The sequence below is a fragment of the Ambystoma mexicanum genome, chromosome 2p (genome assembly GCF_040938575.1).
Source record: "Ambystoma mexicanum isolate Mex_15411 chromosome 2p, UKY_AmexF1_1, whole genome shotgun sequence".
Classification (NCBI taxonomy): domain Eukaryota; kingdom Metazoa; phylum Chordata; class Amphibia; order Caudata; family Ambystomatidae; genus Ambystoma; species Ambystoma mexicanum.
This window is the reverse complement of record NC_090923.1, coordinates 1,418,442,759-1,418,468,697: the sequence shown is the minus strand read 5'-3', so window position 1 is coordinate 1,418,468,697 and position 25,939 is coordinate 1,418,442,759. Positions and strand designations below refer to the sequence as shown.

The window sequence follows — 25,939 nt, the reverse complement described above, 5'->3', positions numbered from 1 at the left end:
GGATATCGTAAAATGCCCTGCACGCAGTAGATATACTTGGCATAATGAGGGCTGTAAATTATTCATGACGTGGGGATTGGTGGATGTGAATATAGAGTAGCAAACTAATGGTGCACACCTGAGATCTGTTTCGAAGTATCAGGAGGAAGGCCGGAGAACGGCGCGTGCAGCCTGGGATCCCTAACGTCGTATGCCGCTCTACGGGTCAACGCGGCAGTGGCAGGAGGTGAAGCGCGTAACGTTATGCCCCGTGATTGTCGAAGAATAGTTTTAATGACCCGACTAAATGTGCTTCCTTTAAAAGCGTGTATTAATTGGGGTGGCCGAGAAACGATTAATGCTTGTTTTTGTGACATGACAGCCCCTGAGTTTGAGGGTTATTTTTGACTGATTGTAACTGCTTTCTGGACCTGCGTAAGAAACTGCCGAAGCCGCACTTTCTCCGAAATAACAGCCGGTGTGGGGGGCAATGGGGTACATTATGGATTGCAATAATGCAGATTTCCTTTACAACTTGTACGAATATGCCAGGGTGACATGCATTCGTCGAGCAGGGTATATGAAACGCTAGGTTTTGTATTGATTTTAGGTAGATCGGTCTGGAATGGCGTCGCACACGAGGTTTTATCAATTGGTGATGGGTGGTTTCTGGAATCGTTTTTTGTACTTTTTAATCTCAAATATATGTTTTTATTGTTAATGAACAAATCAGAATTTACTAAAAAAAAAATGGATTGATTGAATGACAAAGAGGGTGGCGATGGCGGAAATGGCAATTCTGTTCCGTACCCCCTGTCCACCATGCAAATGAATGAAAATACAGTGTTGCATGAAAAGCATTCATAAAAAGTGTATGAGTACATTTTACACATGCTTTTTAAGGTAAACATGACCTACTTTGTCTTTACCAGTGAACGCATTCCTATGCATGATCCAGATTAAATGAAACATATGGAGGTGCTTTAATTATTAATTTGTTGGTTCTTGGAATGTGTAGCTTTTTAAAATTAATTTTTAAAACACCTTTCATGTGGGAGAGTGGCCAATGGTTCACCTGCAACTGGAACAAAGCATTTAGGAACGCGTTGGGCCACGAGCGTGGACTGGATGGATTTGCTTCAAATCATGCAAAAACACCTGTAAAAGTACATGTGTGGCAAAAGGCTTTGACAGCTGAAAAACATCTCTACACTGTTCTCAATTGAGTAAAAGGAAATGTTTAATTACAGAACCCCTTGTTTTACAAATATTTGCAGGCCATCGCCCTACATTGGATCCCTACTTTAAAAAGAGGTGAACTGGCCATTGCATGGGGTAACCAATGCGCCCCTATGTCTACCAGAGCCGGTATGTGAATGATACCCCCAGGCCCACCTGACTGTCAGAATATGTGTCTTCAGATGCTGTCCCATCCATCTCTTCTTCCTGTGTCCCCTCCTACTTATTTAGCATGTTAGAAGAACTAAAGGGGCGTGGATGCCCGCCTCCCAGGTCCTCCATTTTAGGAGGTCTAAACCTCACCAGGTGAAGCTAACACTGCTGTGGAGGGTCCACAGTGAACTGTGCAAAAGGTCAGTATATCTAGCAGGTGTGAAGGGAGACATGCCATAATCGCTTTTAATTCTTTGTGGGTCCCCGGAACGGTATCCAGTGATTGTAACGAATAAAAAATAACAAAAACAATTTCAGAGAAACGAATTGGTCGAAAAGAAGAAAAGAATACAGAAAGTTATTTAAATAAATAAATATATATATATATATATATATATATATATATATATATATATATATATATATATATCTGGGTGGGGTAAGGGATTATAAAGGGTGGAGAGGGGATTGCACAGGGTTATTAATATAATGAAACCAGGGGAAGAGGGGAAACCGGGGGACCCCCCCCAAAAATCTGTATTTTTTCGACCAAATTGCTTCACTGTAAGTGTTTTTGCTATTTTTGTTTTCGTTAAACTCAAATGCATCCTCCTGAGTGTATGGATGCAGCGATAAGTCACTCACCCCGGCAGGGCTGGAGGCTGCAGAACTCTATTTCCACGTTGGAACCTTCACAGTCCTGTCCCCCAAAGGCTGCTGACGGTTCGGTCCCTGAGCGGTAGCGGCGCCGCGTGCCCACATTGCAGGTTCTGGTGCAGGAGCTCCACGTCGTCCAGCTGCTCCAACCACAGTCCACTGCGTTAGGGAAGAGGGACAAGAGACAAGACTTTTCTAGAGACTCCACTCTGAAAGCGCAGCTTGTCCTCAGCACCAGGCATCTTATTCAAGGGAACCCCAAAGCATCAAGAACATGAGTTTTAGTTGAAGGCCCCAATTACCTTAAATCCCGACTGCCAGCTGTGCAGGGATCCTGGTCACTTCTTACTGACACCAACAGTAAACGTACACCCCCTTCCCACCGTGACAGGGAACATCAGCAGCTCAGACAATATTCATATTAGTTTTCTGGGAACTTACTTACGTATAAAAATGATCATCTTTATTAAGATCGGTATGGGTACAATAATCCATACTTGCAAGTGTTTCCCATTTCCCAATACTACTTCCTGTTCACAGCCCTTACAGCGTCTCAATAGCAAGGACGTGGGGGAGAGCACGTGCAAGCCCCGCACCAGTTGGCATGTAGGGATGGCGGCCTGCACCATAACTCTTTTTGATAGACCACCCTTTACATCGAATGATGCCCCAACCCCGACCGCACAGAACTACCCGTTATCCAAAATCATTCAAATTCTATTCTATAGAATTTTTGTTAAGCACCAACTCGCCCGCAGGCCTCAGAGCGATGACAGACTATACAAACATAAAACATCAAAAATGCATTAAGAGGCCAGAGGACTGTGTCGAAGTGAGGTACAAAAACAGTGAACGATAGGTTCCTGCATCATCAAACATATAGGTTTTTAGGCCACCCCTTTACATAGAATGATACCCCTACCCCGACCTCATCCATTATCCAAAATCACTCAAACGTCTAAAGGAAAGGGGACTGCTGTTGGCATCCTTCTGGGAATCCCAGTATTGCCATGGAGGTACATAGGCAGCAGCTCATCATTTACTGAGCTCTTTCTGGCCTCCTAGCCGCTTCTCCCCGTGTTCGCAAGTCCCTCTAGGCTCTCAATCTTCTGGGTTGTGGGCGTGGCCTATTGAACATCGCTTACTCCCTGGCCGCAGATGCAACGTGTAGGTTTAGCTAGCTGTTGAGTTCTTGGGGACTGGCGGGAATTGAGGAATGCTGTTCACCTCAAAAGCTAAGGTTACATCAAACATTCACAGAAGACAGCAACCATCCAATGAAAGCAGCAGGCTCCGTCAACCTTCACGCCCCGCCAGTGAAAGCAGCACATGTCTACTGAGCATCAACAGCTCTGTTAAAAGCAAAATAAATATTTATCTGTTGAAAGCAATGCTGTTCTGATGAGCGCCTGGAGATCATGTAAATGACACGGGAACGTGGTATACATGGTTGTCCATGAAAACAACACATTTAAAAATATCAATGGAGAAATGACGACATTTTTTGGGTCGAAAAACCAAAATTCCTACTTGCTTTTTGCACTTTTTAAAAAAAATAATGCAGGGGGAGACGCCTGCACCCTCCCCTCACCCTCCTACCTTAACTAATACCCTTTCCCCACCCCATACCTATATTTTAATAAACCTGTATAAAAAAGGTCAAAAGAAATCCTCCAAAACAATTCGGTCATTTCTTCCTCGATTTCTTCGGATTTGTTTTTTTCTACGGATACCGGTATACATATCTATAACATAACATAGCATAACAATGCAGGCTTCATCCATTATAGGCAACGATCTTTCACTGAAGGTGGCCAACCTCCATTACAAGCAGAACATCTCGGGAGGATAGCTCAGGGCCAACGGGCTCGCCTTGGAAGCAAGACGACGTGGAGCAACACAGGTCCGATCCCTGGGGCCGTGCTCCGAAACCTCTGGGTATTAAGCGCGTTATAAATAACCTATCATAACATCTCAATAAAGCAACAGGTATATTCAAGCGAATGAATTTCCATCACAGGAGACCGGATTGCAATGAAGCAGCCACACACAATTACAACCAACGCGCTCTTGAATCCTTCATTAAAGGCAATGCATTTTCTAATAGAGGATTCACACTTTCTAATAAAAGCAACATGTCCTATGGCAAACACCAAAGGTCCTAGTAAAAACAGACTATCATAAAAGGCTGCAAACTTACAGTGTGCACGCATGGCAGTGCAAGTGAAGTCACCGACCTTCATCTGAACTCATTTAACTACTTTAGAAGTCAAGAGTCGCAGGGTTCTGCAACCTTTGGCTCTCCAGATTTTTTGGGACTACAATTTCCATCAGTCCTAGTCGGTGAGGGATCATGGGATGTGTAGTCCAAAACATCTGGAGAGCCAAAGGTTGCAGACCCCTGCAGTAGAGACAATCACATTTCGGTCCCAGGCAGGCAACAGCCCCCCGCCAAAGGTTACACGCAGTTAAAGAACATATGACCTCCGTTGAAGCCACGAAACAGCAACACATGACCAAAACAAAAGAGTCTTTTGGCGTTTTACCTGGGCAGGGTTCCGTCCCACAAGCCATCTCTCCAGAGACACAGGTACTGAAAGAGAAGGAAAAGAAGGATGCTCGTGTTCATTACCACAGACTATTTAGCAGGTGCCAGGGCAGCATCTCGAGGACAGAAGAAATGAAAAACAGACCAAAAATATTTTCGATCCAGCACTGGTTATTACTTACAACATCCGGGACAGTGGACGTTGCACACAAGGATATGACATCATAAACCATGCACAGATTGGGTGGACTCCAGTCATTAAGATATTTATTTAAGGCACCCAAACAGGCACGGCTGAAGATGTGTGGGGGCCCATTTCGACATGATGGTTGGGAGCTCCCCTTGCTTAGAGCACAAAACAGTCTGTGGTACCTGTGGTGTGCATACAATACAATAGAGAGAACGAAATACAGCCAAGGGTTATAGCCACTGAGTATCACGAGACCTCCAGCCAGCAGGAAGCTGATACAGTAAATGCCTATGGGAAAAGATATACATCTTTCTTTGTCATCAAGTGGCTGATGTGGAGCAACCTGTGTTAAAAGATAACGGTTTGATAACACTTCTGTATACCCCGAGGGAAGTGACCGCCGCAAGGACTCCAGCAAATGCAGCGTGTAAGGCAAACTCTGCATAGCGCTCATTCGAAGCCCCAGAACGAAAGTATTACTGAAAGGAATATATTGCCGTGTTTTAAGACTGCTGATTGGCAACAAGGGAGTAGAGATTGTAGCCCCATTAGGCTTGAGGCCCCTTCCCACAGAAATGGTTGAAAGGCCCTGACACCATCCCTGCATCCAAAAGAGAAAATAAGTGTAGTCTAACATTTTTTACACATTCTGTTTGGGGTGTAAACACACATATGTTATCAGCCCAAAGTAAAAAAGCACTGGCAAAGCCAATAGTTTTGGCGTTTACTGCTGTTTTTTGCATTTTGCATTTATGGGTCCCAGGGAGCAAAGGAGGATGCAATAAGGGGCGCATGTGTGCAAACGAAGGAGAAGAAAGGTGAACAGAGCCACGGAGGAAACGTTTCAGAGAGGGTGCCATCGATATTGGGCATGAGGAACTGTGAGCAAGAAAGGGTGAGAGTGGGAGTGCAAGAAATAAATGGTGAGAGGAAGGATGAGAGGGGATAGAGAGGGGGGTTGAGTGTGCGGGTTGTAGAGAGAGTTGGATGGGTGGTGGTAGAGAGAGTGGGGGTAGGTTGGGTGGTGGTAGAGAGAGTGGGGGTAGGCTTGGTGGTTGGGGAAAGAGAGAGTGGGTTAGGTGGATGTGGTAGAGTGCGGGGGTACACCAGGGGGGGTGGAGAGTAGGGGATATGGTGTGTGGTAGACAGTGTATGTAGGGTGGGCGGGGGTACAGATAGTGGAAGTAGGGTGGGTGGTGAAGAGAGAGGGGAGGTAGGGTGCATGGATGGGGCAAGTGAGAGTGGGGGTGCTGTGGATGGGTGGGGGCTGGGAGAGTGGCAGTGGGGTGGGGGACTGGGTGTAGAGAGGGTGGGGGTAGGGTGGATGGGTGGTGGAAGACAGGGTAGCTGTAGGTTGGGTGGGTGGAGGTAGAAAGAGTGGAAATTGGGTGGGTGAGGATAGAGAGGGTGGGGATTGGGTGGGCGGGGGTAGAGAGAGTGGAGGTGGGGAAGAGAGAGTGATGATATGGTAGGTTGGGGTAGAGCCTGTGGAGGTATGGTAGGTGGGTGGTGTAGAGTGAGTGGAGGTAGGGTGGGTGGGGGTAGAGAGAGTGGGGGCAGGGTCGGTGGCTGGGGTAGAGGGTGTGGGGGTATGCTGTGTGGGTATAGAGAGGGTGGGGCTAGGGTGGGTTGGGGATAGATTGAGTGGGGGTAGTGTGGGTGGGGTAGAGAGAGTAGGTGTAGGGTAGGTAGGGGTATAGAGATTGTGGATAGGATGGATGGGTGGGTGTAGAGAGCATGGGGTTAGGGTGGGTGGGTGCAGAGAGCATGGGGTTAGGGTGGGTGGGTGCAGAGAGCATGGGGTAGGGTGGGTGGGTTTCTTGTAGAGAGAGTGGGGGCAGGGTGGGTGGGTGTAGAGAGCTTGGGGGTAGTGTGGGTGGGGTTAAAGAGAGTGGGGGTAGGGTGCATGGGGTAGAGAGCGGGGGTAGGGTGTGTGGGTGGGGGTCGAGAGAGTGGGGTTTAAGAGAGGGAGTAGAGAGAGCAGGACTAGGTACAGTGGGTTGGGTTGGGGTGGGGTAGAGAGAATGGGGCAGAATAGGGGTGGGAGTAGAGAGGGTGGGGTGGGGTTGATGGTGGGTGACAGGGCAGGGGTAGGTTGCATGGGTGGGGGTAGAGAGAGTGGGTATTGGTAGATGAGGGTAGAGAGGGCGGGATTGGGTGGGTGGGGGCAGAGAGGGTATGGTGGGTGAGGGTATAGTTAGCATAGAGAGAGTGGGGGTTTGGTAGATGGGTGGGATAGAGAGAGTGGTGTTAGGGATGAGGGTAGAGAGAGCAGGGGTAGGGTGGGTAGGGGTTGAGAGAGTTGAGGTAGAGTTTGTGGGTGGGGGTAAGGAGAGTGGAGGTAGGGTGGGTGGGGGTAGAGAGTGTGTAAGTAGAGTGGGTGGGTTGGGGTAGAGCTAGTGGGGGTAGTGTGGGTGGCTGGGTATAGAGAGAGTAGGGCTAGGGTGGGCGGTGGTAGCGAAAGTGGGCGTAGGCTGGATGGGTGGTGTTAGAGAGTCTGGTGTAGGGTTGGTGGGGGTAGAGGGGGTGGAGGAGTTGTAGAGAAAGTGGAGATTTCGTGTGTAAAGGTATAGAGGGTGGGAGTATGGTGGGTGAGGGTAGAGAGAGTGGGGTAGAGAGAATGGGGTAGGGTGGGAGTAGAAAGAGCGTGGGTATGGTGGGTTAGATGGTGGGGGTAGGGCTTGGTGGGGGTAGAGATGGTGGGGGTAGGGTGGGCAGATGGTAATAGACAGGGTGGGGATTTTGGTAGATGGGGCTGGGTGGGTGAGTATAGAGAGGGTTCAGATTGGGTGGTTGGGGGTAGAGATGGGGGTAGGGTGACAGGGGATGTATGGGTGAGTGGGTTGAGTTAGAGAGAGTTGGGCTGGGGTGTGTGGGTGATGGTAGTTGGTTGGGGGCAACAACATGAAAAACAAAGCAGGCTTGGGAGGACTTTTCAAAAGTAGCCCAAAATAGCAATATAAAAAAAACGGCACATGTGATGGGGGTGGGTGGGTGTGATAGCGAGAGTGGGGCTGGGGTTGGTGGGATAGAGAGAGTGTTGGTGAGGGGTAGTGAGAATGGGTGGTTTTGGCAGAAAGGCAGCCTCAGGTGGACAAAACAATCTGTTGTCAAAAGTAGCCCAGAAGTAGCCTGATTTTCTGCAAAAAAACTAGCACCAAATAGTCCAATGTGAAATCATTGAACAGCCAGGAAATGGAAAGTCCAGCACCCAACTTGCTTCTTACAAAGCTACTGATTGGAGCAAATATTGTCAAGGAACTTCTAATTCGGTAGTACGGCAGGGAGTTTGGAAAAAGAGAGTTTAGTGATTTGGAATTTTCATGTCATGGCACTGCCCGTTGCTACAAAACCAGATATTCTTAGTTCAGAACCCCCATTCCCTCTCTTTCTCTTCTGTACCAATGGCTTCAGAGATTTTGTGGCATAAAATGTTGTCCTTCTCTGATTGACCAGCTTTGACTATTCTCCTCCGTCATGGTGAAACTTTGAGGTCCTCTCTGACATGACATAACATTAAAAACTTGTGAATCTGCGATGCATCCCACGCAGTATAAACCGATTTACCAACAATCAGCTGACCCACAGGTAAAGAGGGTGAGAAAAGAGTTTGTAGGGCAACCATGGAAGCCTTGATAGTGCAACAGTTATAGATAATTGACTTGATGTGGCATGATGGTTGCACTTAACATGGACAAGGTTGAGATTGTAGTTTATGTTTTGGAAAACACCAAAAATCAGAGATTGACCCACCTCTGGGTTTCAAGATGACTGTGATTGATAGTAATAGATAACGGGAGGGTACAGTAAACACCACCGTTGGATACTTAGATCGATTTTTGGGGGTAGGAAATGTGATGCATCGATGGAATTTGGGGGTAGGAAATGTGACGTACTAAGATGGATTTAGGGGGTAGCAAATATGATGAACTTAGATTTTGGGGGTAATAAATGTGATGCACTTCGATAGATTTTTGGGGTTCGGAAATGTGATGCACTTAGACAGACCATGGTGGTAGGAAATGTGACACACTCAATGGATTTTAGGGGGATAGGAATGGTGTAGCGCTCTCTTGCTAGCCTGTCCATTTACACAGATGTTTTATGATGATATTGCCAGCACTATGGAGATCATAGGGAGAACAGCCCAATGTGCCTGAAGTCCTTTGAGGACAGACTGCCAATTGCACCAAAAAGATGTATTAGGGTTTCCCCTTGTGGCCTTAAAGATCTGTCAGGATAGCTTGCCACTGCTCCAAGGTCTTGGTTCCGGACCTGAGTGTTTCTTGATGTTAGCCCACTTATACACTTACAATACCTGTAAGGACAGCCATTGGGTTGTACCTAGATATGCGGGCTAGCCTGGAATTCCAACTAGAAGAAAGCACATGCATGTTAGCACATGTGTTACCCTTAGAGCATTTACATTTTATAATGTTCAGCCCCCCACGATGCTCGAAGATATATGTTGGTACCCTATAACTCCTTAAGTTAGCCATTGTAACGCACAGTGGTTATATGCTGGTGTCCTTGATAATGCACTTAGTAGACTCCTTTGGTTAGCGTTTAGAGAACTTACTTGCAAGATATGTAGTAAGACCATAAAGGTAACCTGTCTATTGCGTTTAGAGAATCCCATTATCCTAATTTCTATGGTAGCCTGTCTGTCCCGCTTAGAAGATGTTCCATGGCAGCCACTTTGTTGAACTTGGTAGATTCGAGGGTAGTCTGTCCATAGTGCCTAGGGAAGTCTACGAAGGTAACTGGCTTTTTCTTCCCCACAGGCAATCGGATAACACAGCGACATCAAAGAGAAGCTCCTCCTGAGCTTAAGGTATGTATAAACGCACCACTTTGGTGGACATCTGCTGCGGGCACGGCTATCCATTCATGCACTTTAGAATGCAGCTACGACTATGACAAATTTCTTCTAGCTAGTCACATAACCTCATAGCACTGAAACACCAGACTTGCCTCAACACCTCTGCCATCAAAATACAGAGACAATCTATGATAAATTTCGGTCTAGCTGAGTACATAACGAGTCTCTTGCACTAGCGCTCTGTCGTGACCTCCCTCAGCACCCATCCACATGCCTGAGCTCTTGGGTTGCTTACTGGAGTCTAGCTAGCCCTCATTAATCCTAATCTTGGCCAACTGCACACACGCATCTTAAGTCTCCTCTAAAAACTTTGGTCCCTGAGGGCGTTCCTACCACAAAGCGCGTTGAGGCCATACAAATGGGAAAAGGCACTATATAAATGGCTACAATGATACAATATAATATTTACACAAAAAAGGTTCTAACTGAATGGCATTTCATTAAGAATAGGTATATGGCAAACACAAAACTCCCCTTTAGTAGGTTCCTGGTTCTATAATGGATAACACATTCTCTAATGGACCTTCATAGCTTCTTTAGTGCCTTTTCTGATCTCTTTTTCAAATATGCATGGATGATAATAATGTATATTTGCCCTTTTATCTTGTACATTCAATTTAACTCAATCACGTGAACTGCACAATCTTGACCATGCCTTCACACAACCAAACAGAACACCAACCTGGGAGCGAGCAGACTCGGCTGCGACAATTGACTATATTTTTGTCTCCCAACCGTTGTTATGTGCTACAGCCTCGTTTAACGTTCGACGCACAATCGCTAGTGACCACAACTTATTGGAGACATGCTGGCTAATTCCAAGCAAAAAGAACCTTCGAGCAGGTCCTCAAATTGAGACCAATGTTCAGGGATCTTGGCTCAAACTGAGTGTTTCAGCAGTCAAAGACTTAACACTAAAATACAAAGCAAATGTTCAGTCGGAAGAAATCAAAGCAGTTGATTACCAACCACTGCTAGCGGCACACATGCATCCAAAAACACGCCAGAAGATCACAGGAACCACAAAAAAACATATTTAAAATAAAGATCTAGTCGAAGGGAGACGTGAATACAGAAGAGCAATGAGGATAGCAAAAAAAGAGCAATCAACATCAGAGGACAACGCAAAAGTCAAAGGGCCTCATTACGACTTTGTAGGTAGCTATAGTGCTATTGGCACCATGGCTGCCTCTAAAACCGGTTCTGGGTTCCCTGAATGGGGAATTACCGGCCATTCTGAGTTTGGAGGTCCCGGTAATTCCTCCTACTGGGAATCCGGGCCCGGACCTTCCCCAATCCCTTTGGAGCCCCCATAGGGCTCAATGGGAATGGGTGCAGGAGCTAACAACGGGCCTATTACGACCGGCCCGTTGCTGGCTCCCTGGTCCCCTCGTGGGACCCATTGTGGACGTCTGGTAAGACCAGACGTCCACATCGGGTCCCGCAAGGGGAGCTCGTAATATTGCGGAATGGTGTTAACAGGTCCGCCTCCATTAGCGGCACCCATTAACCCATTCCGCAATTCTTATAATGAGGCCCAAAGATTTGAAAACAGAGTACACAGCTTGGGTACGAGCTCATCGAAAAAATAAACTCTATCAGATGGGCGCAGAAGACATTACAAAAGCGCTAATAACTAACAACTCTAGAGACTTCTGGTCCCTATTGAGAGCCATGGAAAACCCATTGGAAAACTCAATACCAAACAATATCAATCAGATCACCTGGGAAAATCATTTGGCCGTAGTGTTCAAATCCGTCACGACTGAAAACAAAGGAGAGTTCCAGCATACCACCTCGAAGTAGATTAACCTCGAAAATAAAGAAGACATCTTAGAGGTCATCAAAAAAGCTGAAAAACTCAAGGGCGCCTGGACCTGACGGGATCACTAATTTTGAACTCAAGGTGCACCCCAAAGAACGGGCTGGCCTGCTAAGTGTAATCTTCCAGTGCTGTGCAGACATGAGATCACTGCCCTCATCATGGACAACAGCGACGATAATTCCAATCTACAAAAAAGGGCACATAAAGGATCCCCTAAACTTCCGGCCCATAGCCTTGCTTGATGCTATAGGAAAAGTCTACAGATCTTTACTCTTAAAGAAATTTCAAACCTGGGCCGCTTCTGCAAACTGCAACGATCATCTGCAAGCAGGCCTTAAGAAAAATACTGGGACATCTGGAAACATCTTGATATTCAACATCTTGAAAAGCAAAGCTTTACAACTTGGTCAACGTCTCTTTGTCGTGTCCGTAGACTTCATGCAAGCATTCGACCGCATCGAAAGACATCGCCTTTGGAAGAAATTAAAAGACTGGAACTGTCCAGAAGACATCTTAGCTCCCATTGACGCCCTTCATCCTAACACCTCAGTGAGGGAGTGCCTAAGTCGAGAAGGAGACTTATCGGCTGAAATTCCAATCACACGTGGAGTCAAACAGAGATGCCCTTTGTCTTCAGCTCTATCCCTAGCCTATATTGGAGACCTCCAAGAAAGTGCAAACACGACTCGCACTTTCCCGCCACAAATTGGAAACACAGCGATCGGACGACTTCTCTATGCCGACGATCTCACATTTTTCGACCAAACACCAATAGGATTGCAACGGCAACTCAATGGACTTCTACATTACACTAGTGAAAACTTCCTTGAAATTAACAAAGAAAAAACTAAAGTCTTGATCCTGCAGAAAAAGAAAAAGAACACTGAAGACACAAAATGGCTCCTTGAACATTCAAAAATCGAGATTGTCCAAAACTTAAAATATCTAGGAGTACAACTAGACAGCTCGAAAAATGAAACCACGATGCAAGCAGTGCTTCATGAAAAGATTAAAAAACTAGCTGCTCAGGCAAAGGCAATAGATAGAAAATTCAGTAAGTTTTTGCTTAAACCGATAATTAATTTCTACAAAATGAAGGTGGTGCCTTCTGTAACATATGGCACCGACGCCATGCCAACTATCCCAAAGAATATCTGGCCCAAATTAGAAGCCTCATTCTGGAGATTGGTGCTCAAGCTACCGAACTCTACTTCGAGAGTTGCAATAAGACAGGAGTTGAGTCTTCAGTCCATGGAGTGCACGGTGAGTTGTAACGCTTTAATGCTGCACAGGAAGTGCAGAATGGTCGACAGCAATGAAATCTTCAAAATGATTAAGCGTGAAATGGACGCAGGCAAATCTGAGATGTTAACAAACTGGCAAAAGGAAAACACACTCCTACTTGACACCATTGCCTCAGACGAAGATGAACTCATACACAATCCATGCAGAATCTTGCGTAAAATGAAGGAAGCAGACTGGGCAAAGACGACTGAAACAGAGGGTAAGCAAAAAATTACTTCACACCTACCTGTCAACACAAAAAAACTGAATGAGCTGCAAAACTTCATAAAGAAATTTCCAAACAAACGGGCACACAACCTGATACTAAGAGCATGTCTAAATTTGCTAGAAACTAATAAAATTTTGCATATCAGAGGTCTAGCACAAACATCCAGTTGCCGATTTTGTCATGACACTTCGCCTCCACCACAAGAAACAATTTGCCACCTCTTGATGGTCTGTTCCGAGACTCGCGTAATAAGACAATGCTATATATCTCATGTGGCAGGAACAGACTCACTGCTAGAGGAAGAAACGTGGTGGTGCAGGCTTATAGGAGGTGACAGAATTAGCTGGCAAATTGCCACAGCAGAAATGCTGGAACATATTGTGAACAATCTGCTGAATGAAAACTAGCGACTCGTCGGAAATGCTGTTGCAACAACATATAAACAATAAACTCAAATGAAACGATTGAAACAAGTCAACTTAGACAAATTTGAATGGACACCAGTATTGTAAAAATCTTATTTTGATTAAACAATAGAAAAAGAAAAATAATTAAAAAAACAATGTATATTTGCCCTTTTATCTTGTACATTTGTATGAACTTGATCCTTTTTTGTCCTTGTTTATGAAAATATCTTACAGTGCAGGAAATTGTATGTCAGGCATTCTCAAATAAAGTTTGAAAAAAACATCATCTTTGAAAGGTCTTTCCACCTTCAAAAGGGGCTTCAACTATGCTAGGAGCAACATGGAGCTGATCACAACACCACCAGAGGCAGTCATTCCATCTGCCTGAGGTTACCTGAGGCTACCTGCAGAGGTCAGGGGGCCTACACGATGCATCCAGGATCAATCTATGATCTGCTCAGGGATACTACTCTTGTCTGCTGGGGCACAATGTGAATGCGGAAGGGCTTGGCGGGGTCTCATTAATAAAGTATTGTGATGAGGAATAAGAGGAAAAGAGCATCAGAGCGGCATTATTTTTAAATGTAAATATTTCCCTTTTTCAATGGGAACTTTGGGCTTGCAGCAAAGCGGCACTGCTTCTTCACTCCCCTTCTTTTGTACATGTAAGAACACACTGGCAGGCTTTCTCAGTGTGGCCCCTTGTTCCATCCTGCCCAATATGTGCTTGGCAAGATGGTGCAGCCATCTTTTTGTAGCTGAAAAAGCAGTTTTGGTGTGAGGCACTGGTGCTCACAGGAGCCACAGGAGCTAGTGCAGCCATTTTGCTGCTTCTGCTGAAGTGCAGCTTGGTTATGTAAGGGAGTACAGCTGAGTGGGTAAATATATCCCACACTGTGGAGGTCATCGAGGATGTGAAGATTAACAGCCTCAGTGCTGTTTCCAGGTCGAAAACCAGATTGGAAAGGGTTGAGTAGGTTGTTTGTGGTAATGTGTTGTTGCAGTTGGGTAGTAACAAAGCATTTCATGATTCTTACGAGGTATGGTAGGAAATCAATGGGTTGGTAGATTCGGTAGAAATCATGCAATTTCAACGCATCATTCATTATTGATGGAAATAACACTATAGTATCTAAGGAGGTAAAAACCCTGGGTTTCTACCTGGATTCAACTATGTCCTTCAATAAACAAGTGAAATCCCTGGCCTCTACCACAGCCTACACGTGCAAGCTTATCAGAGCTGGTAAGTCTTTCCTCTCAAATGACAGCTGCATTATTTTGGCCAGAGCATTAATTCTCTCCAGGTTAGACTATTGTAATGCTCTCTACAGTGGCGCCAACAAAGCCAGTATCCAGAGATTACAAATCCTACAAAATAACGCTCAAAGAGCCGCACTAGGCATTAACAAAAGAGCACACATGACCTCGACTAGACGACAATACAAATGGCTCTCTACCCATAATAAAATACAGCTAAAAATCGCCTCCTTGACATATAAAGCATTAAACAATGCTGCCCCTAGTTACTTAGCAGACAAACTGATAAGAAGAACTTCCAAAAGGCCTACAAGAGTTAGTAACACAAATTGTCTTGTGGTACCGAGATTCAGACTTACCAAGATTGGTGGTAAAGTTTTCCTGTGAAGGCTGCCAAACTCTGGAACTCCTTGCCCTACGAGCTGAGAGTTGACCAACCCTATCTACACTTTAGAAAGAGTTATATCACTTATCCCAACCTGACTGAAGGCTAGTCTGAACTGACACAATTGCCTACACCATGCTGCCCATTATTGTAAATTATTGTACATTATATTTGGAACTGAACTGTATAGATTGGAATTGTATTTTATCTGAACCTGTATATCTACACTCTATTTTGTATTTAACTTCACCTACACATTCATGATGTTTTATTGTCAACCACTTTGAAACTTTGTAAGCTGTGCACCTTCTTATTGCTGCGCCCTGTTACCAAGCTTTGCAAACCTCTTGTTGCCTCTGCGCCTTGCTACCTCCCGGTTAGGTGCGCAATATAAATAAATACTAAATACTAAATACCCCTGGGTTTGGTGCGCATTAGAAATAAAGAAACAAACAAACAAACAAGGGAGCATGGGGTCGAGATGGTTCTTTGAGGAGGGGTGTGATTTCGCCAGTTATGAGTACAGCAAGGATAGTACCATGTGAAAGACAGGAGTTGATGATGTTCAGTAAGTAGGGAGCGAGGGTGGTGGTGCAATTGGATGCAGCTTGAGGTGGGCATGCATCATCCAGGAAGTGTGCTGTGTTTGCTTTGGCAGTGAGGGTGTTGATAACTTAGTCTTCTGGAGATTTACTCAACACTGTTTTGCCAAAATAAATTGCATTGGTCGGCAATGAGAATGTAAGGGTCTCATTTGTGGAGTACTGCTTAGCCTTCAAGCTCGTGGAGAATTTGTGTGTTGTGTGCATAGGTCAAGAAAAATACACCAAAAGAGTACATCAAAGATCCAAGATGTTTAAGGCATGCCTGAAAAAGAACAGCTGACAAGACAGACCCCTGAGGGACACCGCTGGTGAGGACAGGGAAAGCGGATAAGAATGGTGGCTTTGCTCCTTTTCATGATGATATTAATCGATGTGGTGTGTAACAAAGTCAACAAAGAACGATTGGATGGTCAACTGTGTGGGTACACTACTCAATTATGTTCCCACAAACTGGTAAGGTGGCAAACACAGTGCCTAAACATGATAGCCTGTCTAACTACGGCTTTCGTTGATTCAGATAAATACAGAAATGTGCTACATCCCTCCACCCCAGGCCCACACAACCTCATAACATGGCAATAATCCTAACCCTCAAGAGGCAACCACACCTTCTGCACCATGTTCCTACCAGTTATTGCACGGGTCCAGTGAGATGATATCCCCAGGCTGATAGAGTGCTCCCTGGTGGTAGCACAAGCACTGACTAGGGAGCACACAGCTGCTGTTCTGCAAGAAAAGCCCATCAGGACAATAGCACCCCTCATAGCAGGCGGTGGTGCACTCCACATTGGTTGACTGGTCCAGGCAGAGCCGAGGGCACGGGCCTCCCCCACTCCGGCATTCCTCTGCTGACTGGTAAATCATGTCCTCCGGGCAGAGCTCTGAAGGGAAAGAAGGTGCACTCTTATGGGTGGAGATCCACAATATGTTGCATTGCATAACATCTAGGAATGCCTGGCAGATCAAGGGAATATGGCCTGCATTCTGATAGATACAACACACACGAAAAAGTGAAAATGCGAGGTACAGGCCACAAAACCATACAATGAACCCAAAACATTAGGGCCAAATGCGTTTTTATCAAGGCCATATTAAGTTCTATAGTGCTCCATACTGTCACCTATGTTTTTGTACAACAACATGAAGCCACTGTTCTAACTGATGGCCAATTCTGGCATCTCAATTAATCAGTATGCCTACAATATCTTCAGCTGTCATCACTTCCGGTCTACCCCTTTGGAAAGTTTCAATAACAAAATGTCAACTCACTTTTTAACACATCCATCAACATCATACTTTCATTATTAAATGTTGTAGCTATCGATAATTCTGAAGGATTAACACCCTCCTGTCAGCTTCTGTGTTTACAATGACAATCCAGGCTCAGGTCTTGTCCAGGCTCGGATGTCACATTGCCATTCTGTTGGGCTGCCTTCATCCACACACTGCCTGTTGGATAGCTCAGCAAAGTGCTTATATCAGAGATATTTGTACATATTTACGTGATGGTATCTGGCCATTGCATAGAATACCAAACCGTCGAATGCCATACCATAGAAAGAAATGCATCGAAAAAAAGCATTGAACGCATTTTTTTTAAATAGTGAAGGGTTTAGTTTAATTATAATGGCTTGTAAAGGTTAAAAAAGGGGATTTGGGGGGAAACCCCCCGTTAAAAGAAAATGTAAACCTTTACAAGCCATTATAGTTAAACTAAACCCTTTACCATTTAAAAAATGCATTTGATGCTTTTTTTTTCGATGCATGTTTTCTATGGTATGGCATTCGACGGTTTGGCATTTGATGCAATGACTAGGAACCCTACGTGATCAGTGCGTGCCGCATTATACAGGAATCCGAAAATGTTGAATCCAAAAACAGGGGTGCGCAATGAGCACATGGATCGCACTGTGCCGCTTTTGCCTACCCGCGACCCCCGCTCCCTACTTACCTCTGCCTGCTCACACTTACCTTCATTTCTGACTGTCCGTAGTCCCTTCATCTGTCCCTCTGTGACGTAAGTCTCCTTCCCCTATTGTGGGTAGGGACTTCTGTCGCATGGTCCTTTTTTTTCTTTTTTTTTTCGGCCCTGCACTCCTCGCATTGGAAGCGGGGGACAACCCAGCAACCCCCAAACCCATTTTACCGAAAACGGGTAGTGGGGAACACCCCTGCAAAATCCATTTGGTGAAATGGGTTTCGACATGTTCGATTGCGCCGAATGCGCACTAAACATGCATTCAGCATTTTTTTCTCTGTATTTTGCAGGAATACCTTGTGTGCAACAAGCAGTCCCAGGTTCAAATACTGGCAGAATTTATTTTTCCATCGTTACAGGTTTGAAAAATTGCGTGCAATTAAATTGGTAATAATAGCACCTATTAGCCTACTGAAGTCATTATTGACCTCCTCTTAGCCAATCAGAATATTCGGAGTGCAGCCCATAGCTACTGGTAGTGAGGGTATTTTGAACATTCTGATTTCAAAAGCAGACATGGAAACACCAATGACATTTTCTGGCAAGATTCCTTTCAACAAGAAACTCCCTCTCTGGCTGGATCTTTATTTCACAGCAACATCCAATTGAACTCACTGAAGAGAAAGTCAAAACACTGGAAATGCTTTTACTTTCTTTTAGAGAAACCGTTTACCTTTACATTAGACATAGTACTTGCTCATGTTAAACATGTTTCAGTTCAACCAAGTTTGCAATTAAAATGTTTCACTTATGAAGACTACTTTGTTAATTAAATACTATAAAATATAACCACATTTAATTTACTAAAAAAATGTTTATTATTGCATTTAATTGTTAATAATATTTAGTAAAGAAAATAAATAAATAAATAAATAAATAAACAGAACACATTTGCTATTTCCTTTAGTTACTATTAAACTATTGTGTTTTATTTCACCACCAAAACTTGAAAACATGTGTTGTTCTTACCACGTGGAGCTCATCTGGAATGAGCCACACCGGAAAGAAAATGTGCAAAAGCTTTGCATAAAGCTTTTATGAACTTTTGTTTATGCTATGGCTCATTTTCATTCATTAGTATGCTGAGAGGAGAGGAAGAACTTAACTTACATTTCCTCCTCTGTCTTCTGCTCCGCCACACAAATATTCCAGCATTTGTGCCAGGATGGATTTTCACGCCTGCACCAGTGCTGGGGATTCCTATGGAATCCGCCGGCTTTTAAAGCCGTCAGACTCCATAGGAATCCGTTGTAAATGCGGCCTAGTATGCGTAAATGGCAGTCAGCGTCTACTTTATTTGCAAGCTCGTGCAGTGCTGTTTTGCCCTCCCTTTCTGCACTGTGTCATGCAAATGAGGAATATTTGACGCTGAGGAACTGTTTACGCTGAAGTGTAAACGTGACAGGTGCCCGCCGACAAATACTGCGGGACTCCAATATGAGGCCCTTTGTGTTAATAGCCTTGAGGATTATCACTTAATATAATGTCCCACCCGCAGGATATGGCTGCGCCGAAGTCTACGGTATTACAGCTTTTAGACGTCGAAGGAATCTGGCTTGAGTATAATTAGAAGCGGGCCTATACTCCGATGCCTGATTAATCACTGGTACGCATGTATTGGGGCATACCTCAGCCAATTGTTTTCAATGGTGCTGGTCTATCCTCCACTTGTAGATTATTTTCTGTAGCTTGCTATTTCACCCTGAAGGCACTTACCCTCAAACAACCTGTCTGTTTGGGGAGCAAATTGCATGTCCGAAGGTACCAGGCTAAGCCATACTCTGGATAATCCGCGATTAGTAGTTTGTACGTTTTGGTGGGCCAAGGTCTACTACCAGGCCTCTTACAACACTATAGCTCAATAATCGAATACTTATTGAAATGCACCTTCTACCTACTGTTCTACTGAGTCCTTTTGCAGAGCCCTAAAGTCATATTCCTTTATTGCTGCTTTTCCAATGTAAATATAAAGGGTCCTTTCTGAGTTGTTATTTTAATAACAAATATTTGTTCAGTGAATAACTATATTGGTGAGGTACTCATAACTGCTAGATTGGTGCTGCCCATCTGGATGCATTGCTTTTCTTCTCCTGCTTTTATTTGTATTTGCTATTGTACAATGAGTGTTTGGCTTTTTACTCATTTACATTTTATTTCTTCAAAACGTAAATAAACAAAACTGGGCAAGCAGGAAATCTAAGTGTGGGAAACACATTTCAGACATTGACGGGTTTACATATCCTAGTAGGTAAGGGCCCTCGAACCACAGAGACCTCTACTGGTGTAGCCAGTGTTATGTTACTGAACGTGAATGGATTACCTCCTGCAAAGTGTATTAGCTCTGATAGTTCTCAGTTCCAGAGTGTTTCACAGGCAGCTGACTGATGTCTGGTTAGAGAGGAAAATGGTATTTCAGTTCAACTGGGGATGCCATGGGAACATTTTTCAACCATGAAGGCAGGAACTACTTTATAGAAGACTATGGAAGAATGGTGGGCCCTAGGTTTTGAACACTCCTATTTAGTTATTTATTTATTTATTACATTTATATAGCGCACAGGCAGCCCAGGGCATGTGTGCTGTTACTTGTAAAGGAACTTAGTTACAGGTACAGGTATAGGTTGTGCCTTGGGTTACAGTGAGGCAGGATCCAGTGTCAAGCGATAAGGAGAATCATACAACAGAGTACATCATACATCACAGAACATCATACATGTTAGTCATTAAAGTTTAAACATGAGAGGTTGCTGTGGTCTGATTTCTGGTGCTCTAGTGATTGTATATGCAAGGTCACAGGTTGGTGTAAGTGACGCCCACACTTCTTTGGTATAGTTAGCGAGAAGATCCTGGCTACCTCGCACTGGTATATTGGAAAGGATGAATATCCACATGGAACAAGCTACGGAAAGCTAACAGGATTATCCAGGACCCAAGACTGGGAGCATAGAGAATCAGTTAATCCTTAACAGGAACCCATCAGGGAACACAGATCCCCCACAACCCGTACCATAGTCTTGATAAAGACCTTAGAGGTCGAAACACGTGTCGGCTGACCACTACTAAGACTATTGGGCCTCATTACGAGTCCGGCGGTAACCGAGGCGGTAAAACTGCCTGGTTACCACTGGACTCGTATTACCATTACGCCTCCGTGACTCCCGGAATTACAGGGACATTTCAACCCCGGTGCCCCGGGAATTCCGGAGGCGGAATGGTGTTAATCCCCATTCCCATTGAGTCCCATAGGACTCAATGGGGATGGGGATCATGGAAACACCGGGACCATCTTGTGATGGTGACGGTGTTTCCTTGTCTGCCTGCTGGCGGGCGGTGTTGAACCCGGCAGGTCAGACCTGGCGGGTTTGACGCCTCTGCCTGCAGGAGTTGTGATCGCCCCGCATGGAAACAACAGTGGCGGCGGGTTTACCGTCACCGTTGTTTCCATACTGGGCGAGTTATAGTGAGGCCCAATGTCTTCACCTAAATTAATGCACATCATACCAACTGCATACAGCGTGGATATTCATAATTTGCAATATACCAGTGCGAGGTAGCCAGGATCTTCTCTCTAACTATACTTAATAGAAGACATCACAACGCAAAGAGTCTTGACCTCAATCGCCTCTAAGGTGGGAGTTTAAAGAAGGCGAGATTTGATCCTGGTCAGGGAGTCAATACAGGAGCTACACTGCCATGGTCTGAACTCTCTACAAATTGCAACTGGGGTATTTCTGCCTGACAAAGTATATACTATTAGAGTAAGCCAGATGTGACAAAATCATTGTCACTGCGTCCTGGCATCTCTTGAGGAATGATAGAAAGGGCAAAGGCGCCTACCCAGGTTAGATGAGAGCATCTTTACTTTGCCACCCTTGCCAGCTGATGTGCCATTGACAGATTGTTTACCTGACTTAATGGTTGGGGAGAGTCCCCAAAGTAGTGATAGGTTGAGCGACAGGTTGGAGTTTTCTGTTTATCGTGGCAGGCCCAATCCTGCAGATGGAATGCTTAAGCTGTTCAAACAAATCCATTCATTATCTTTGGCTGAAGCTCTGCAAGTTTTGCTTTGGAGTTTGATGGTCAGTAGCTGAGTGCTGGGTATCATGTGTAATGCAAAAACTTAGCAGGGAAGCAAATGTGCGCTGTAGAAAGAGGATGCCCCGAGGTGTTACAAGTATGGTGTCGGGGTACCAGATGAGCTAGGTTGGGTAAGGTAAGCAGGGGAGGGAGGACCTCTGAGTTCCGAGAGTGCAGACAGAACAGGTTCCAGAGTTTTAGATCAGGGATGCCCAAATCAGTCCAACAGTGGGTCAATTTGGATTCAAATGCACCTGTCAAAGGCTGCCACAGAAAGACTGCGAGCGGAGGAGGGTGGGCAGGCAATCAACCTGCTGAGGAGACATCGCACCCATAAGAACCAATGTTAGCCGTAAGGTGTGCAATCTGTTCTTCTAATGGATACTATCTCCTCGGCAGATTCCTAATCTTTAAACATTATCCCAACAATGTCAACAACAAACCACCAAGGCAGGATGGAGAGGCCTTGCAGCTCCTGTACAGTGGGCCTGGAGTCACCCAAAAGTGTGCTGTACCACAGGCCTGCCGAGCAAGGCCCCAGTCCTTGCGTCCCTGTCCAAGCAGCAGTATATTGCAAAAGTATGTCCAGACAGCCCAGTGGCTACCCTCCAGATTTCCTGAATTCGAACCCCTTTCGAGAAAGCTGTTGGAACTGCATGACCTCTCTTGCAAGGCCTGAGGAAGCAATGTGTGCAGCCTCAGAACTGGATACACGTGGCAGCACACCTGCAGGTGGACTGCTTGTTCACCGCCAAACCCTGAACGCATGACCAGAACCTACAAACAGTTGCCAGTCTATGCAGCGCTCATCGGTCCTTTCTTTTACAGGGGCTAAGGACCCTCTCAATGTCTACCCTATGCCTTGCAAGGATGAGGAGGTGGCAGGAAGGCTGGAAGCTGTTTGGCCTGGTTGTTTTGAAACTCACGGGTGCCCTTAGACAGGAAGGATGGCTTCAGCAGAAGAGTAACCTCGTTTTTTTAAAAATACTGTTTAAGGCCTGTCAGCCGACAGAGTCTATTGGTCACTCACTCACCTGGCAGATGTAATAGTTACCAGGAAAGCAGTATTCAGACTAAGAAAATTCAAAACACAGTTATGCATGGGCTCAAAGGGAAGAGCCGTCAACTGTGCTTCGGGTCTCACTGCGCTTTTGTGTCCAGAATGAATGGATAGAAAATGGCGAGTGCTTTCCGGAACTTGATCAGAATCTGTATCGGAAAGAAGAAACCCTGTCCGGGCTCCCTCAGGAAGAAGGAATCTGCAGTCAGGCATCTCCTCATGGAGGACACTGGCAGCCGCTCCTTCACCAGTGATAATGCAAAGTCCTGCACCCGAGCCACTGATGTCAAGAAAGGATGGATTCACTGTTGGTTGCACCACTCCCAGAAACACAGCCTTCTACATGAGTAGAACTTCCATGTGCTTTGCCTCCCAACACCCACTTCGTGGTCCAGCACCTCGGCTGACAGGTCATGGCCCGGGAACCACACCCACCCAGGAGCCAAGCATAAAGCGGAGGACTTCCCACCAAGAAAACCAGGATTCTCCAACACACAGCACTGCCCAGTTTGTGTGCATCTGCATACTAGACCATCTGTGGCCTCCTCAGTGCCACCAAGATCACTGTCACCCTGCATTATCTCAATCTCCTCAGTAGCATCTACAGTAGGGAGCTCAGGGGGGAAACTTATATTTTGTTGCAGTTGCACAGAATTAGGAGTGCGTCGCCCAACGCACCCTTTTAGGCACCTCTTTGGAGCAAAGAACTGGGCATTTCCTTTTGGCAAGGGCAGTGAATAGATCCACCAGTGGCAAGTCACAGATATTTAAATGGTGGTCCACCAGTAATGGGTCTAGAAACCACTTGTGTGATATTCACAGCCTCCTGAGAAGAAGGCCCTCCCTCACATTTCTGGACAGAAGTAATGCCTGCATCGGGATGCCCCTCGCGGTCAACCACAGCCAAAGGGCCTGACCCTCCCTTCACAACTTGAGGAATCCCGCTCCACTGCATAGTGTTGGCCCTCAAGACCGTCCCGCTTTTTCCTAAGAAGTGAGGTCTATCACTCTCAGCTCCAGAAGCTTGATGTGATGTCTTGCCTGCCTCTCCGACCGAATCTCCAGATCTCTGAGATGAGCACCACCCCCCCACCCCCGCTCCCCCCGCCTGCCATGGATGCATCTATATTTAGCTGTGCCTGACAGACTGGGAGTGTAAATGGTTTGCCCACCATGACAATCCCTTCTATGCTATGCACCATTGACAGGTCACAGTAAATTAAATTCCACAGAAGCCGCAGACCTCCCCTCGATCCCCCGAGGACAGCTGTGAACATGTGCCCTACACAGTTCTATTATTTCTCCTGTATTCACAACATCCCGGGGGCAAAGGCAAAATGGATACAATAATACAATGGTAGTCTCCCTCATTGGCATGTGGAGATTTGGAACAAGAGGAAGCAACAAGTCAGTCAGAGTCCAGTGTTTTTTTTCTGAAGTTTCTGCCACGCCCACAACACCTTAACTATACCTGAGCACCTCTGCTAGTTGTTCAGACATGAGGATTTCCAGGAGAGCTGACCCTGAACTGTGCAGCTCCCTACAGGAAGAGTCTCTTCTAGCACAATGGCACTGTGCATTAAACATAATTTCGTTTTAGTGTACCAAAGGAAACAAGTTCTCAGAAATTCCTGACCCTAAACATGCTGTGCCTAGACTAGCCTGTCTAATGACTTTCGAACACACATATCATAGGCTCTGGACTAGGATTCCTCAGCTTAAGAGTTTATTCTGCTGAGTGTGTGTATTCTTTGTGCAACTTCCACAAACATTTTGATCTTTACCTTGTCATTTCCTACTCCAGGAGTTATGCCACTAGTATTGCTATGGCCAGACTGGCCCCCAGGTTGTGTCGAGGAGACGCTGAAACCTTGGGACACTGTTCAAGCAGTTCTGCCAATCAGGCACAGACACTACTCTCCCCACAGAGAAGCAGACTTGCCACTAGACCCTATGATGGTTATGCAAGGGATCGAAACCCTGTGCTGTGTCAGTGTGTGGCATGAGCTGACCATTTTTTCCTCGAGCCCCCAGGCACTAAGCCTACTCGACACGTGCACACAAGACCTCCTCAATACATGCTGAACTTCAGAAGCCACAGTAGGGAAGCAAAACCTTTCAAGCCAGCGTACATTCATTCCACAGACAAGTGTGGTGACACTGCATGCACGCGAGCAGTGCCACACTGAACTAGCCTTTTGCAACTGCTTTGGACCTATCGCTTCAAAACTCAAAAAGGTTATCAGCTAAACAATCGAATGGCATCCCACAGCTTATAGCGGATCCTGTCCCTTGGAGATCACTTGGAGGTCACTTGATCTAAGACTCATTTTCAGCACTGGTAATGTCCACAAAAAGACCCTGTTGTAGGACTCTGTGAGTGAATGACTTGCTCCATCAACTGTAACAGCTAAAACACAGATTTCGAAAATTCAGCAAGTTTAACATCCTCATATCCAAACACATACTACCATCACTACTGAACCTAGACCTCAGATACTGCAGATTCCTGCTTCACTTGTAACCGTTGGATGGAACACAACCATCCATCTTATGGACCACCACTGCCTGACTAGAGCATCCATCTTATGGACTACAATTGCCTGACTAGAGCAATTCATGAATCTGGGAAACCTGATGACCACCAACTCCAATCCTGCACCAAACTGTTATCTCTGGTAGCTTGTCCTCTAGGAACCCAATCAGCTGAAATCAAAGTAACCTAAGTTCCTCGTGTGAAACATCACCTGAGGAAGGGGGAGACTGAGCAAGGTAATGAGGCCAGGGGCCTTACAAACGCCCAAAATGTGAGGCGGAACCCTGATATAAGCTTTTCTAACGTCACCTTGATGGCCTGAAAGCTTTTAGCAGTTTGAAGGCCCTTCTAAATGTCGTGTCCAGCACTGGCCCGATTAACTGCGGTTGCATGGTCATGGTCACTTTGACTTCTTGAGGTTTATGGAGCACCCTAGAAGTTGAAACAACTCAATGGTATAATGCAGCGTAAACAGCACCCCTTGCACACAGAACTATTTCCAGAACCATCTGTCGGAGTAGGGAATTTGCCTTCACACCTGATAGCTGATAATTGGATGCCATGAAAGGCATCAACTTGGCCAAGACGCTATAAGCTGATGTTAGTCCCAAGGATAACACACAGAACTGTCACTGCTGACCTGCGACC

The 25,939-nt window shown here is 45.5% G+C and overlaps 1 protein-coding gene across 1 annotated transcript in view; it reads right to left on the bottom strand.

Moving 5' to 3' along the window:
- LOC138567897 (SCO-spondin-like) overlaps window positions 1-25,939 on the bottom strand; it is a 1,036,222-nt gene that overhangs the window by 431,721 nt on the left and 578,562 nt on the right. The window contains exons 62-64 of the mRNA XM_069646396.1: window positions 16,269-16,521; window positions 4,575-4,621; window positions 2,017-2,187 (exon numbers count right to left, since the gene is read on the bottom strand). Coding sequence (XP_069502497.1) covers window positions 2,017-2,187; window positions 4,575-4,621; window positions 16,269-16,521 — 471 coding nt within the window. The remainder of the gene's footprint in view (window positions 1-2,016; window positions 2,188-4,574; window positions 4,622-16,268; window positions 16,522-25,939) is intronic.